Raw genomic sequence first — 16838 nt, 5'->3', positions numbered from 1 at the left:
CACACACACACACACACACACAAAAACATGTTATACCATGTAATCAACCTCTCTATTTCTCTGTGTGTGTGTGTGTGTGCAGAGAGCGGTTCTGTGCAGAGCCTGTCCACGGACGTGGGTGAGCTGGTGGGGAACACACGCTTCTGGCACGGGAAGGACTACTGCAACTTCGTCCACAAGGACTGGATCCAGCTGGAGAAACCCTTCGACGGTGAGGTCACCAGCCCGCCGCCGCCGCCGCCGCCGCCGCCGCCGCGCTGGAGACGGAGCGGCATCACACAGCGCTCTGCTGACCAGCGGCCGCTCAAAGCACCGCACAGTACTGCCTCACATTCACCCATTCATGCACACATTCATTCACACACCGGCGGCGCAGTCGGCCACGCAGGGCGACGGCCGGCTGCTCAGGAGCAGTCAGGGCGTCAGGGCGTCTCGCTCAGCCCATGGTTACCCATGGTTACCAGCCATGGGACATTTATGTTTTGGGAATTTGGCTTTAATACGGATGTTGCATGGTTAACATCGATGCAATACCTGGTTTCTATCTTCTATTGGATCTTCTTCCTCCCTCCCTCCAGTAAGTCCCTCCCTCCCTCCCTTCCTCCCTCCCTCCCTCCAGTGGGTCTCTCCCTCCCTCCCTCCCTCGAGTGGGTCTCTCCCTCCCCCTCCCTCCCTCCCTCCCTCCCTCCCTCTCTCCTCTCTCCCTCCCTCCCTCCAGTGGGTCTCTCCCTCCCTCCCTCCCTCCCTCCCCCTCCCTCCCTCCCTCCCTCCCTCCCTCCCTCTCTCCTTCTCTCCCTCCCTCCCTCCAGTGGGTCTCTCCCTCCCTCCCTCCCTCCCTCCCTCCCTCTCCCTCCCTCCCTCCCTCCCTCGCTTCCTCCCTCCAGTGGGTCTCTCCCTCTCTCTCTCTCTCTCTCTCTCTCCCTCTCTCAAATGGGTTCCTCCATTCCTCCCTCTCTCTCTCCCTCACTCCTCCTCCACAACCCCTCCTCTCTGTCTCCGTCACATCTCATTAAATCGTTCATCAGTATCGTTTCCTGTCTGAATCTTGTCTCCTCCCCCTTCCTCCCCCTTCCTCCCCCTTCCTCCCCCTTCCTCCGCCGCCGCCGCCGCCGCCGCAGACTTCATCGACCGCCACACCACTCCCAGAATGCCCTGGCACGACATCTCCTCGGTGGTGCACGGCCCGGCGGCGCGCGACGTGGCCCGGCACTTCATCCAGCGGTGGAACTTCACCAAGGTCAGCGCCGCTCGCGCTGTTGCATCATGGGTACCTGCCCGTGGAAGGGGGGCGTGTCCAGGGGAAGGTCGCGGCTGTTTCCTTCAGAGGAATATGGTCATACTGAACTGTTTTAGTCTTATTGTTCACAGTTATCAATATCTTACCAATATTACAGTATCGTATTGTATAAATATGTTAGGGATAATGTATAGAACGGCGGTCATTATCGGGAAAACCCCGACTGAGGGATAATAATACATTATCCCGCTTATTACACGGCTGCTTGCCAAAATGAAAAAATAACTTTTTACTTTTTTTAATTGATTTGTTAGCAGCATTCGTAGTGTTGATCAGCAGAGAAACAGTCCGCCAAAGACGTTGACGTCGCTTAGCAACCGAATCCGCTGGGGTTGATAAGTTACCGGTCTGCTGGCGGAGTGATATGAAAGACGTGGAAAAAATCCACTTTCCTTGACAGCGGTCATTATATGCTTAGCAACGTCATTATGGAAAAATAATTCACCGCAGGAAGTCAGGAAGGCCCATGCAGCGTTCCACAGCATTGAGAAGAGCCGTGGAATAAAATAATCGACCTTTACTACAATGTTTTACCTATGAAGCGTTTTTCCGATGGACATATTTGACATGATTGTTTTTGTCTTTTGAAGCCTCACACGTTTCTGCCTGAATAAAACGGTTTAATACTCCAGGATGATGATGATGGTGAAGGACGAGGGTTGTACAACAGACGTTTTGAACCGCTGCCCTTCTGCCATTCCCCCAGAAAATGAAACCAAAGTATCAAGGGCTCAGCTACCCCTTCCTGCTGCCCAAGTCCCACACCACCGCCGGGGAAATCCACTACCAGGTCCCCGGCTGCACCCAGGCCAAAGTCCAGGTACCCCCCCCCCCCCGCCCACCACTACGTACTGACACAGCAGCGTCTGCTTTAGCGTCAGGGATGTACGGTAGGTTCTCTGGGCCAGCTGCTGTTTTGTTTTGTTTGATGCACACAGTTTATTTACTTGGCTTGCTATTGTATTTGGTTATGTTAACATAGATAACAGTGGTTGGTGTATGTCGATTCCCTTGGCTAGCAGTTATTATGGTTTTTATGATAGCCAGTCTATTTACTCAGCTTGCTGTAATATTTTTATTATATTAACATCGTTTAGATTAGTCGTTTAGATTTGTTTAGATTATGTAGATGAACTAGCCGTTATTATGTTTTGCGAGATAGGGTTAGGGTTGCTCTAATATTTTATTATTTAAGCAATATCACACGAGAGGGAGTGCTGTTGTACTGTATATCAGCACGGCTGTGATTCGGTCGTAGGCACGAGGCCGCAGGCCGAGTGCCGCAGATAATCACACCGTGCTGATATACAGTACAACAGCACGACCTCGAGTGTGATATTGCTTTTATACAACAGTGCTACGAGCACATTTTATTAGTTAACAGTAATAAGAAACAAGAGATTATGATTTGTTTGTTTAGTAATCATTTATTCGGCTCCGCCAACAAAAATAGTTCCGCAACTGAAGGGAGACTAGGCTGTTGCCAGGCAACACATATACAGTACATAAACATTCAGGCTATTTAACAGCTGATGTAACGTTAGCTAATAACGGTTATTAGAACGCCCGTACAGCGGAGTGATTATGTCTGTGAAAAGTCCCAGTGCTGTTATACTGTATATCAGCACTATGGAATGTCTCGTTGTCCAATCAAATTGCTCGGTTGGGACCGGTCGGAACTAACTGTTGTATAAATTAACATAGATACCAGTGGTGTATGTAGATTCACTTGGCTAGCTGTTATTATGTTTTGTACGCTGTAATATTTAGCTATTTTAACATAGTTTAGAGTGGTCATATTACACTAAGTGTAATATGAGGTTAATAAGAGACCGCTGTTTTTTTTTTCAAAACACCTGCTTGTTTCTCATTGGCCCAGATTCTGCGCTCAGCGTGTGATTGGTCAGCGGGCATCAAGTACCACGAGGAGTCGATCCACAACGCCTACGTTCACGTCATCACCCACAGCCAACACTTCATCTACATCGAGGTACGGAGCCATACACGTGATCTACATAGAGGTAGGGAGCCGTGCACGTGATCTACATAGAGGTAGGGAGCCGTGCACGTGATCTACATAGAGGTAGGGTGCCGTGCACGTGATCTACATAGAGGTAGGGAGCCGTGCACGTGATCTACATAGAGGTAGGGAGCCGTGCACGTGATCTACATAGAGGTAGGGAGCCGTGCACGTGAGCTTCATCTACTTCATGGTGTCTGTGTGTTTAAGGGTCTTTAAGGGTTAAGGGTCCTTGGTGTTCATGGTGTCTGTGTGTTTAAGGGTCTTTAAGGGTTAAGGGTCCTTGGTGTTCATGGTGTCTGTGTGTTTAAGGGTCTTTAAGGGTTAAGGGTCCTTGGTGTTCATGGTGTCTGTGTGTTTAAGGGTCTTTAAGGGTTAAGGGTCCTTGGTGTTCATGGTGTCTGTGTGTTTAAGGGTCTTTAAGGGTTAAGGGTCCTTGGTGTTCATGGTGTCTGTGTGTTTAAGGGTCTTTAAGGGTTAAGGGTCCTTGGTGTTCATGGTGTCTGTGTGTTTAAGGGTCTTTAAGGGTCCTTGGTGTTCATGGTGTCTGTGTGTTTAAGGGTCTTTAAGGGTTAAGGGTCCTTGGGGTTCATGGTGTCTGTGTGTTTAAGGGTCTGTAAGGGTTAAGGGTCCTTGGTAACCATGGTGTTTGTGTTCTTCTCCAGAATCAGTTCTTCATCAGCTGCGCCGACAACAGACACGTGTTCAACAAGATCGGAGACGCCATCGCAGAGCGCATCATCAGAGCCTACAGGTAATGCCCGTGTCACACTGTCCCGAAATTGACACCTGATGGACACACGATAAAGGAAATGTTCAAATTCGGCTCTGATCGTAAAAACATCCGGCCATTCGTGAGGGCATCTGAAGCCGTCATATGACCGCCGCCGGAGTTTCTCGGGCTCCGGCAGCAACTTCGTGAGTGGTGCCAAAATCTTTGGCATGCCAAAGATTTGCTGAAGAACCTTGCGAAGGTTCATTTTCGTATTGAATTCGTGTGTCCATTTTGCCCTTTGTAAGGCCATTGTGATGGCATCTTTTCAAGTCGTGTCATGTTTGTGTGATCATCGGCGCCATCGCCTCACGAAAACAATGCGAAGGAAACAAGAAGCTGCCTGATTGTCTTAGGAAGGCACCACCACTACGTGAAGCCCTCGCAATGCCGTTGTGTAGCAGTCGTATTAGAGTTCGATGGCATCGAGATGGAACCACGGTGTCGGCGAAGACAGCCGAATTTGAGTAGCTCAAGTGTTTTCGATGTGTCATGGTAACGTGGACATATAAAAGGCCAGCCTCAGAGCATCTTCCTCAGTCAGTCCTGAGCAACTCTACAGAGCAGAGGCGTGTGTAACTCCCAAAGCTTCAATCACAATTAATCACAATTAAGTTCCTGGTTATTTGGCCTATATCAAAAATTATTATATAGATATTGTCTCGGCTATTTTGACCGTGGGTACAGCAGGCGAGGTCAGCTCGACTCGCTTCCAATAATTAAAAAAAACTTGCGACTTCAAAAAATTGCATTTATTTTCCAATTTAAAAAATGAACAAAACTGTCCTCTAAATTAAGGAAATAATACTGGGAAACGAATAAACCATTATAAGCAACGAGTGAACGGTGTTAATACTTTTTTCAACTACCGCCTCTTTCCCTTAACGTTTAGTTTTCACCTGACAAACACACACCAGATACCTGCGCGCAAAGCCCGCACACAGACCCTACAGGTAGCAAAAAGCAAAGCAGTCTCAGCATAAACAGTAGGCTATTATATAATATTAGTCCTGCAACGGGTCGGGTACCCGCATAAAAGTTACTAAAACAGGCGGATTGTAACGTCCGTTTTAGTCAACGATACGACACTTGACTCCCAGCTGCGAAGAGACCTCGTCTGGTTCCAACAGCTGATCATTTGTCAGACGTGGAGCGGGGACTCCAGCGAAAAGCCACCCAAAGGAGATCCTTTCGATGTTTTGGTGCAGATTTCATTTTGATCACGGATGAGAGGTCGGATCTGGTGCTGAACTTTGCAGGTGCGGGTCTCAAAAAATGGATATGATTCATAAATAAACAAGTCAGACACCTTTAACAGAAAATCAATAGCCTCATTTGAACGGCTGCAACAAATATATTATATATCGATTATATCGATTATTTAGATATGATAGATGATATCTAAATATCAGATATAGATGATTATATGAAGGTGTTATACCAACGGGAGGTCACGTGACACCTTCGTGACCTAGTTCAAACGCATCGTACCCTCAATACGACGTCTCGTGTGTGTGGTTCGGGTGCCATCGTTTGACCTTCTGTAGGCATTGTACTTTCTTCGGCTGTTGACCAAGTTCGGGGCCATCTTCGTGCGAAATTCAAAATTCCACATTTGTGTGTTTATCTGGTGTCAATTTCGGGACAGTGTGACACGGGCATAAAGCACGCTCACGCACGCACACACGCAAAGACTCCGTAATGCCTAATGGATTGTTGGACCTGTTTACCTGGCTCCTTACTCTCTCTCTCTCTCGTAATGTTATCTGGTAACCAAGGAGATAAGGGCTATCAGAGGGAGTTCCAAATATTGACAAATGACGACAGACGACGACATTAAAACAAACACAGAAAAACACACCAACACACACACACACACACACGTGTGCGTTACAACGCTAAATGCAGGAATCAGTGAGACCTTCAACAGAGATGTTCAACATTCTCCAGACACACAGAGCAGATCCAGTTTGTTCAAGGGAAGGCCACGCCCTGGCAAGAAGAGTCTAAACAGTGAGCAGCTGTCTCTCCCCCCCCTTTAGTGAGAGAACCGAGAGGCTCCCGTCGAGCAGATAAGAGTGAAGCTAAAGAGACAGGAACACAGTAGAGATCATTTACCAGCACGACAGTCAACCAAAGTCATTACACGGCTCTTCTGAATGGTGTGTAGCGCTCCGTACACTTGCATAGGCCTTCCCGACTTCCGGTGGTGAATTATTTTTGAAATCTTGACTTTGTATGGAGTTGCGCCGCCCCGTCGCTTTTGGTGTGAACGCGGCTTAAGTGTTTAGCGTGGACTTGTGTTTCACCAGTAGGCATGGGCGCACTAGACCCTACTCAGCATGGCTTTACTGGGAGGTACTGGGTGAGTCCTATGTGCTGCCACCCTGCGTTGTGGTGAACGTATTGACGAGCCGCTCTCACCTCCGCTGCTCTGAAACCACACTGCTGCCGGAGTGGACCCGAGTCTTGTCCGACACGGAGAGCGTAACGCGAGTCGACGTATACGCGGCGAGCCAGTGTCCACCGCACCGCGGGCGTCACCTCTGTGGCCCGAGCAGACATGTGTCTGACACCTGTTCCTCCCCCACCTCTCACCCTCTCACCCCCAAACACCATCTCACCCCCGACCGCCTCTCACCCCCTCACCCGCTCACCCGCAACCACCATCTCACCCCCTCACACTCTCACCCGCAACCACCATCTCACCCCCTCACACTCTCACCCCCAACCACCATCTCACCCCCGACCGCCTCTCACCCTCTCACCCCCGACCACCTCCCGTTCCTCCGCGTTTCCTCCCTCTTTGTCGTCTCCTCGTCACCTGATGACGGGGTGAGTCAGCGGTCGAGTTCCTTGGCCGAGTCACCGTGACGACGGTGCCGCCCTCAGGTCGTCCCGTCCGGGTTCAGGTGGGCCTGTACCCGTCGTGGGCGGGCTGGCCTCCGGTCGGGCCTGTGGCAGGAGGAGGATGAGTCCAGCCTGTTGGTCTAGGATGAGTCCAGCCTGTTGGTCTAGGATGAGTCCAGCCTGTTGGTCTAGGATGAGTCCAGCCTGTTGGTCTAGGATGAGTCCAGCCTGTTGGTCTAGGATGAGTCCAGCCTGTTGGTCTAGGATGAGTCCAGCCTGTTGGTCTAGGATGAGTCCAGCCTGTTGGTCTAGGACTCAACCTGACACAAGGCAGTGTCACGCAGAGAGATTCAACCTGTCCTGTGTCCTGTGTTCATGAAGCATACATACAGCGCATTCGAGGGAAGACGAGTACAGACTCTCTCTGTACGGTTATCTTCCACAGGTGGAGAACAGTATAGGAATGTACACAAAGTTTCTATCGAAAACATAAGTAACGTAGTCATACTCAAACTCTTACCACATGTGTACGCACACAGAGCACCTGTTGATAAGATAACGTTTAGCGTTATGTCGAAATGTCAAGGTAAGTGTTTAACGCCAGATTAGAATCAAAAGGATGAGTCCAGCCTGTTGGTCTAAGATGAGTCCAGCCTGTTGGTCTAGGATGAGTCCAGCCTGTTGCAGGTCTAGGATGAGTCCAGCCTGTTGGTCTAGGATGAGTCCAGCCTGTTGGTCTAGGATGAGTCCAGCCTGTTGGTCTAGGATGAGTCCAGCCTGTTGGTCTAGGATGAGTCCAGCCTGTTGGTCTAAGATGAGTCCAGCCTGTTGGTCTAGGATGAGTCCAGCCTGTTGCAGGTCTAGGATGAGTCCAGCCTGTTGGTCTAAGATGAGTCCAGCCTGTTGGTCTAGGATGAGTCCAGCCTGTTGCAGGTCTAGGATGAGTCCAGCCTGTTGCAGGTCTAGGATGAGTCCAGCCTGTTGCAGGTCTAGGATGAGTCCAGCCTCGTTGTTGGTTTCTGCCCGGGATCCCTGGTATAGATTTCAGATGCAGAGGAACAGAGAGAGTCCTCCAGCCACAGCCAGTGCTGCTGCCATCTCCTGGTTTTCTGGAGGCGTTGCAGCAGTAGTGGTCGGTCTTTGCGGGGTAAACACATCAGTTCTGAATGCCAATGAACCAACCAAGCTTGAATATGAAATCTGTTTCAAATTGATTTAAACGGAAAGCTACTCAATCCCTGAACATTGCCCAAAGGGGCTTTACAAAGGTTAGGGCTGACGGAACTGTCGATTTAGGATTAAGATTGTTCAGAAGAAAGGCCAAAAGAATATTCAGTGATTTCTTCAACCAGGTTATTCCTCAAAAGGTGGTTCACAGCAAACAACGTGGACTACTTTGTTAGTGAATGTAGTGTAGCTTGTATGGTTTTACACATGCACCTCTTCAGCATACATCCGTATAATCATGCAAATTGGTATTAGACTTTCAATCAGAGTTGAATAGTTACAAATCTGAGAAGAATTTGCATACAGCATTTGTTCTGTTTTTTTTTTATCTTGCCACATCATCCAACCCCTTAGGGCGTTTCTTATTTGCCGAGCACATCCGCTTGCATATCACTAAACGATCTCGCGGATGTGTTTGCGACGTCTGTTGATACATGACTTCTTCATGCCATATTATCTATGAATGGGATACTTCATGATGAGATGTACTAAACCCAGCTCTAGCCCGGAGTGTTTGCCGTTGTTTTTAGTTTGACCCGGTGCCTTTCTGACTGCGTTAACTCTGAGACTTCCCATCTCCAGCACCCAAAAAGAAGCAAGCCTTCACTATGGGATTCTAAGCCACAATGTTTATTCCAATCTTTCTATTCGCGCTTATTGTGACTGTGACATGACTGTGTCTTTCTCTTCGACAATTACCTGTCCCTCGTTATCTGTCAATCATCGGTTATCTGTCAATCATCGGTTATCTGTCAATCATCTACTGTCGCCAACCAATGACCAGTTGATCCACTTAGTTCTACCCAGAAGATAACACTGTCAAACCCTCACTGAAACCCCGGTTCAGAAAGTCGCTCTGTTCACTCTGTGCCTGTCAGAGAAACCAGAGCGTTCCAGGCCTGGTCTTCTTTCATCCAGAGTAGATAGAGCAACAATCACGTCCTTTACACACAGTGCTACTATCCCTACTGCCCGGTCAGCTGAGCTGTACTCACAAAAGTCCCTCATTTACACGTCTCTCCTCCTCTCTGACGGGTTCCTCAGAAAAGTCTCATAACAGGCGAGAAGTAAATACCCATTCTTATTATTGAATAAGAAAGTTGTGACTTGACCCAGTCCTGGACCTCTGACCATGAATTGTTCTGCGTGCGTTCTGCATCTGTCATCTGATGTGTCTGAGTTCTCTGGTTCTGGATCTCCTCTGTAAGCCATAACATGAGCTACGGACTCAACCTGACACAAGGCAGTGTCACGCAGAGAGATTCAACCGGTCCTGTGTCCTGTGTTCATGAAGCATACATACAGCTCATTCGAGGGAAGACGAGTACAGACTCTCTCTGTACGGTTATCTTCCACAGGTGGAGAACAGTATAGGAATGTACACAAAGTTTCTATCGAAAACATAAGTAACGTAGTCATACTCAAACTCTTACCACATGTGTACGCACACAGAGCACCTGTTGATAAGATAACGTTTAGCGTTATGTCGAAATGTCAAGGTAAGTGTTTAACGCCAGATTAGAATCAAAAGGAACACAGTGGACGACATCACAAAGTGTATTTTTCTTTATTTAAAAAATATGAAATAAAATAAAAAGTTTTGAACTGAAACCGACATTTGAATCTCATCAGGTTCTAGAATGTGAGTGTATGGTGTATGTGTCGTGGTGCTGAGGTCTGAGGATGTTAGAGCGGTTCACCGCGATGTGGGAGATCCAGACCCACGTCTAGAACGCTGTAGGGTCCGGCAACGAGTGATGAGAACGGCCCCAACTCGAGGGGCGGCACCAAGCATGCATGTGCGAATATCACTGCACGCAATTGGATAACACTACGACCAATCAGAAGAATACAAGGGGTGACATATCCAGACCAGCGGAGCTAACCAATAGATAAGACTCTTGCGGTATCCGGTCGGTAAAACAGCAACGCTTTAGGCCCGCCTATATCAGATACACCGCTGTGATTGGTTAAGGTGCTGGGAGAGGGGCATCGGGGAGTGAGTATATTGCTTGTTGAGCAAACGCAAATTGTGCTCTCGCCAGAACTCTGGATTTCCAGGGCAGTCCCTCCCATTATTGGAAAGGGACTTTTCAGATTGGTCGAATAGTGTTGCTGTTATTTTTGTTGATGACTCTGACTGATTGTGGGGGGTGGCGGTGTGTTTGCAGGGAGGGTAAGAAGTATCGGGTGTACGTGGTGACCCCCCTGCTGCCCGGGTTCGAGGGTGACATCAACACTGGAGGGGGCAGTGCCATCCAGGCCGTCATGCACTTCAACTACAGGTGGGTGAGGGTGTGTGGGTGTGGGTGTGGGTGGGTGTGTGGGTGTGTGTGTGTGTGTGTGGGTGTGTGTGTGTGTGTGTGTGTGTGTTGGTGGGTGTGTGGGTTTGTGTGTATGTGTGCGTGTGTGTGTATGTGCGCATGTGTTTGCACGAGTTTGTGCGTGTGAGTGTGTTTGCAAGGGTGTGTGCGTGTGTGTGTGTTCTGTACATAAATGTCTAATCCTTTAAAGCGTAACTTTATCAGGTAAAGATGCTAAGTAAATATCTTGCCCTTCCCACACACACACACACACACACACACACACACCAAGGCTTGTGTTGCCGCGAGCAACTGTGTGAAAGGTTGTGCACCATTAACTCTCTCTCTCTCTCTCTCTCTCTCTCTCTCTCTCTCTCAGGACGATGATCCGAGGAGACTGCTCCATCATATCCCAGTTGAAGAGAGAGAGTGAGTCCCGACTCAGGCCTGTTCCACTGATGGCTTTCTGTATTGCCTGTGAGCGGCAGATCATCAAATGTTTCTCTCTCTCCTCCTTTCTCCTCCTCCTCCTCCTTTCTCCCCCTTTTTCTCCTCCTCCTCCTCCTCCTCCTTCCCCTCCTCTTCCTCCTCCTCCTCTTCCTCCTCCTCCTCTTCCTCCCCTCCTGCTCCTCCTCCTCCTCTTCCTCCCCTCCTCCTCCTCTTCCTCTCCTCCTCCTCCCAGTGGGGGACCAGTGGATGAACTACATCTCCATCACTGGTCTGCGGACCCACGCGGCTCTGGAGGGGCGGCTGGTCACGGAGCTCATCTACGTCCACAGCAAGATGCTCATCGCTGACGACAACACCGTCATCATCGGTACCCGAAACGGCCGCCGTCGCCACTCTGTCGACCCAAACACATTTCTTAATTAACGGGGTTCAGTTCTTCAATTGATACCCAACAAATCAAATTATAAAAGTACAAAACAATACTAAGAATCAGTAGAACTATGGCTCAATGCTAGTTTACTATATTTACTAATATTATCCTCCATGTCATATTACAGATACTATTGGACTACTACTTCGGAGATGGAATTTGTATTATCGAAGCTAAAAAGCGAACAATATTGAAATAAATGCGCAAAAGTAACCTAACGTTAATTGTAGTGTTGCAGCGCCCTCTGCTGCTGATTTTCCGAACTGCCTGGTTCGTCGCACTTCCACTTCATGCCTTTCGCTCCACGTCCTGTTAGGCTCCGCCAACATCAACGACCGGAGCATGCTGGGGAAGAGGGACAGCGAGGTGGCCGTCATCGTGGAGGACTCGGAGACGGTCGCCTCGGTGATGGACGGAGAGTTGTACCAGGCCGGGGCCTACGCACTCAAGATACGGCTGGAGTGCTTCAGGTGGAGCACAGTAGACTACATCATGGTCCTCATCATGGAGTACTTTAGATTACATCATGGAGTACTTTAGATTAGATCATGGAGTACTTTAGATTAGATCATGGAGTACTTTAGATTAGATCATGGAGTACTTTAGATTAGATCATGGAGTACTTTAGATTAGATCATTGAGTACTTTAGATTAGATGGAGTACTTTAGATTAGATCATGGAGTACTTTAGATTAGATCATGGAGTACTTTAGATTAGATCATTGAGTACTTTAGATTACATGGAGTACTTTAGATTAGATCATTGAGTACTTTAGATTAGATCATTGAGTACTTTAGATTACATCATGGAGTACTTTAGATTAGATCATTGAGTACTTTAGATTAGATCATTGAGTACTTTAGATTACATCATGGAGTACTTTAGATTACATCATGGAGTACTTTAGATTACATCATGGAGTACTTTAGATTACATCATGGAGTACTTTAGATTACATCATGGAGTACTTTAGATTACATCATGGAGTACTTTATGCCCTTTTTCCGCCGACAGTATCAGCTCAACTCGCCTCGACTTGGCCCGCCTTTTTTTGCGTTTCCATTGGCAAAAATAGTAGCTGGTACCTGGTACCTGGTACCTGGTACCGGGTACTTTTTTTAGTAGCACCTCCGTCGAGGTTCCAAGCGAGCGGAGCTGGTACTTTTGTATGACGTAAACAGGCTGCTGGCAACTGATTCCCGTTTACAGCGGCTGTAAACGGGAATCATCACTCAAAGTTGAGTACGTAGAGTACGTAGAGCGCGTAGGGCCCCAAGTACCTGGGGGGGCACGTTGTTATTTTGCATCGGAGGCGGAGCACCCCAATCACCCCCCCCCCCCCCGGCCAACAATCTGCGCGTAGGGCCCCAAAAGCGTAGCAACGGCTGTGTGTCGTGTGGCTGGAGTCCACGGACCCGCTCTCGAGGGGGACACGGATCAGCGCTTCGGCGTGTGTGTCGCTCCTTTCCCGGGGCTAGAGTTGGGCTGTGCGTGGTTGTGTGTGTCTGATGTGGTTGTGGGTGTCCGGCGTGGCTGGAGTCCACAGACCCGCTCCCGAGGGGGATACGGATCAGCGTTTCGCTGTTTCATTTTTGTGTTTCGCCTCGATCAACGTTACCGCATGACAACAATAGATGCGCAGTCATTGCGCTTTTTATTTTATTTTATTTCACATCATAACCTTTCCCGGGAATCAGGAAATAGTCTTGATCAGATTCAGATTTCCCGGGAATCCCATCTCCCGGGATTAAAACCTAATGACGACCCGCCCACGTTGAAGAGGTACTTTTTTAGATGGAAACGCGACGTGCCTGGAACCAAACCAAGTCGCGCCGCGCTAAGTCGTGGCGAGTTGCGTTGGTACTGTCGGTGGAAAAGCGGCATTAGATTAGATCATGGAGCACATTAGATTAGTTTAGATTAGGTTGTGTTAGATTTAATTAATTACTTACTGGATGATATGACCGATTATATAAGTGATTGTATTGTGGTTGCGGATGCTAAACCATGTCTGAGATGTAAGAGGTGTGTTGTCACAGAAACATCCCGTCACACTTTAACAACACTCCTTTCTCTCTCCCTGGTTGCTGTCTCTTCTGCCCTCTGATTGGCTGATGACAGGATGATCCTGGGGGCCAACACGGACCCCTCCATCGATGTCTCAGACCCCGTCAGTGACCACTTCTACAAGGAGGTGTGGATGGCCACCTCCGCCCGCAACGCAACCATCTACCAGAGGGTGCGCCAGAGAGCCAATCACACACACACACACACACACACACACACACACACACACACACACACACACTGTCTGTCAACCATTATGTTGCATAAACTTAAACCTTTTATTTTGATTATGGTTTGTTCAGATTTGAATGAGGGAAGCTAAACCAACTGTTATGTATTCAGTATAATAATATTCTCTCTCTCTCTCTGTCTCTCTCCCTCTCTCTCTCCCTCCCATCCGTCTCTCTCTCTCTCTCTCTCCCTCCCATCCGTCTCTCTCTCTCTCTCTCTCTCTCTCTCTCTCTCTCTCTCTCTCTCTCTCTCTCTCTCTCTCTCTCCCATCCGTCTCTCTCTCTCTCTCTCTCTCTCTCTCTCTCTCTCTCTCCCTCCCATCCGTCTCTCTCTCTCTCTCTCTCTCTCTCTCTCTCTCTCTCTCTCTCTCTCTTCCCATCCGTCTCTCTCTCTCTCTCTCTCTCTCTCTCTCTCTCTCTCTCTCTCTCTCTCTCTCTCTCCCATCCGTCTCTCTCTCTCTCTCTCTCTCTCTCTCTCTCTCCCATCCGTCTCTCTCTCTCTCTCTCTCCCATCCGTCTCTCTCTCTCTCTCTCTCTCTCTCTCTCTCTCTCTCTCTCTCTCCCCCCCCCCCCCCCCTCCCCCCAGGTGTTCCGGTGCCTCCCGTCCAGTGACGTGCGTTCCATCCTGGAGCTGGAAGGCTACCTGGCTCAGCCGGGTCTGGAGAAGGAGGACCCGGCGCGGGCTGAGGAGGAGCTGCTGCGGGTCCGGGGCTTCCTGGTCCACTTCCCCCTCCAGTTCCTCTCCGAGCAGAACCTGCTGCCCCCCATCGGCTCCAAGGAGGCCATGGTGCCCATGGAGGTCTGGACCTGATCTGGACCTGGACCTGGACCTGGACCTGGTCTAGACCTGGACCTGATCTGGACCTGGTCTGGACCTGGACCTGGACCTGACCTGGACCTGATCTGGACCTGGACCTGGATCTGGTCTAGACCTGGTCTGGACCTGGACCTGGACCTGGACCTGGACCTGGACCTGGACCTGGTCTGGACCTGGTCTGGACCTGGACCTGGTCTGGACCTGGACCTGGTCTGGACCTGGACCTGGACCTGGTCTAGACCTGGACCTGGACCTGGACCTGGACCTGGACCTGGACCTGGTCTGGACCTGGACCTGGACCTGGACCTGGACCTGGTCTGGACCTGGACCTGGACCTGGTCTGGACCTGGTCTGGACCTGGACCTGGTCTAGACCTGGACCTGGTCTGGACCTGGTCTGGACCTAGACCTGGTCTGGACCTGGACCTGGTCTGGACCTGGACCTGGACCTGGACCTGGACCTGGACCTGGACCTGGACCTGGATCTGGTCTAGACCTGGACCTGGTCTAGACCTGGACCTGGACCTGGACCTGGACCTGGATCTGGTCTAGACCTGGACCTGGTCTGGACCTGGTCTGGACCTGGTCTGGCATACTTCTCTGAGACATATTTACGTTTACAAAAATAAATTTAAGAAGGAAAAGTATGTGAAGGAAAAGAGTAATACAAGGAATCCTCTGTGTGGCAGAGGAACTCTCTGTCTGTCTGTCTGTCTGTCTGTCTGTCTCTCTCTCTGTCTCTCTCTCGTTATTCTTTGACCCTACACTGTTTTTATTAACACTATGCAACGTTCGGAGCGCTGCTGAACGTAGCCCTGGGACTCTGAGCTGTTTGAGGCTGAAGACTGGCCTGCACAGCAACACTAAAGGACGGCCCAAGAGGAGGACCCAGGGAAGACGGGCTGTCTGTCCGCGCGCGAACCGAGCCAGTGAACAGACACAAGTCGACACATACACAAAGATATTTTCATATCTTTGTCGAAACATAAAACCCTTTGAAGTGCCAATAACGAGCGATGATTAGCATCAGGGGATAACGCTATCCGGGATGCTAGCACTATCCTAGCCTGATGCTAATGCATCACATATCTCCATTCCTCACATTCCATTCCTTGTTTTGCCTTAAAGGAAGATACCCGGCCCGCCGGCTATCTGTAGTCCATTTTCTTGGCCTATCGGCACTACATTTACCAAGAGGGACGTGACGCATGGCGACGATGACTCTGTTCCAGCTGCTAATTCAGCCTGTTTGGTGTCTTCCTATTGGTCAGCACGTGCTGCCCTCGGGCGGAGCTGCATGCGGTGTTAGCTGGTAGCATGTGAGCTGCCATGAGACCACAGTTTGTGCTATTGATGCTATAGCGTAAAGTTAGCGTTGTAATGCTAGGCAGCGTTGCTATTGAGTTCATGTTTTCGCTGCTATCTTATAAGCTAACAGTTGCCATTCTTCTTTACTTTGAAACCAAAGGATGCTGTTATGACCCATGTGCCTGTGTAAAAAGTTTGATTTATGTAGCCTACTGTATATGCCAGTTGCGCAGGAATAGTATAATATAATTAATTCTGGAAACATTGGTTTTCAATTTTGTTGTTCTTGCTACTCGCTCTCTTTCTCTCTACCTCTGTCTCTCTGCCTGCCTGTTGCCTTCTTATGTTTTGTGTTGGATGGTTCAATTTGTTTAATGACCCTAATGTACCTATGGTATAGTTATTCATATATATATATTTTTGTTGTAGTTAATCTCTTATTTTGGCTCTTTATGATCATCACCTGAGCAGGACTGTTAGTAGAAAGAGGAAATGGTCACTCTTTTGATTCCGAAATCCTTTGCAACACTTGATTGCACTTTTTGTGTTGCATCAGTTCCTGTGTGCAGTAGAGGGTGGGACCATGAAACAGGACAGGTTAAACGCTTAAACTCTCTTGTCTCTCTCTCTCTCTCGCTCTCGCTCTCTCTCTCCTAATCACTGTATTTCACTTTCTTGGCTCTTCCCTTGCATGTGAGTGACGGCACCATTGTCTCTTTGTCTCTGTGCACTGATCCATTAAATGGAACGTTGACGTCCATTCGCTGACTTGGTTGTCTCTCTTGCACTTCCTGCAGCTTTTCGAACCATTTATGGGCATGTGTAATTCTATACACTCACTTTATGCTCACTCCTCACTACACTCACTATACGCTCACTACTCACTATACGCTCACTATACGCTCACTCCTCACTATACTCACTATACGCTCACTATACGCTCACTCCTCATTATACGCTCACTACTCACTATATGCTTACTCACTATACGCTCACTATATGCTCACTCCTCACTATACTCACTATATGCTCACTACTCACTATACACTCACTATACACTCATTATA

The 16838-nt window shown here is 48.9% G+C and overlaps 1 protein-coding gene across 1 annotated transcript; it reads left to right on the top strand.

Moving 5' to 3' along the window:
- Nucleotides 1-82: 82 nt before the first annotated feature.
- LOC311371185 (phospholipase D1-like) lies at nucleotides 83-16530 on the top strand (the record flags this gene model as incomplete). Its single annotated transcript, XM_084489390.1, has 11 exons — nucleotides 83-211; nucleotides 1119-1237; nucleotides 2004-2117; nucleotides 3177-3287; nucleotides 3983-4071; nucleotides 10338-10451; nucleotides 10849-10898; nucleotides 11152-11286; nucleotides 11666-11819; nucleotides 13472-13589; nucleotides 14234-16530. Coding segments are annotated over 11 exons (1358 nt in total), but the record flags the coding sequence as incomplete, so codon positions are not given.
- Nucleotides 16531-16838: the final 308 nt, after the last annotated feature.

The sequence above is a fragment of the Micromesistius poutassou genome (assembly GCF_964030765.1).
Source record: "Micromesistius poutassou genome assembly, contig: SCAFFOLD_5024, whole genome shotgun sequence".
NCBI classification, from domain to species: Eukaryota; Metazoa; Chordata; class Actinopteri; order Gadiformes; family Gadidae; genus Micromesistius; species Micromesistius poutassou.
Note: the sequence above shows the minus strand (reverse complement) of the source record. Positions and strands in the feature narration are given on the sequence as shown.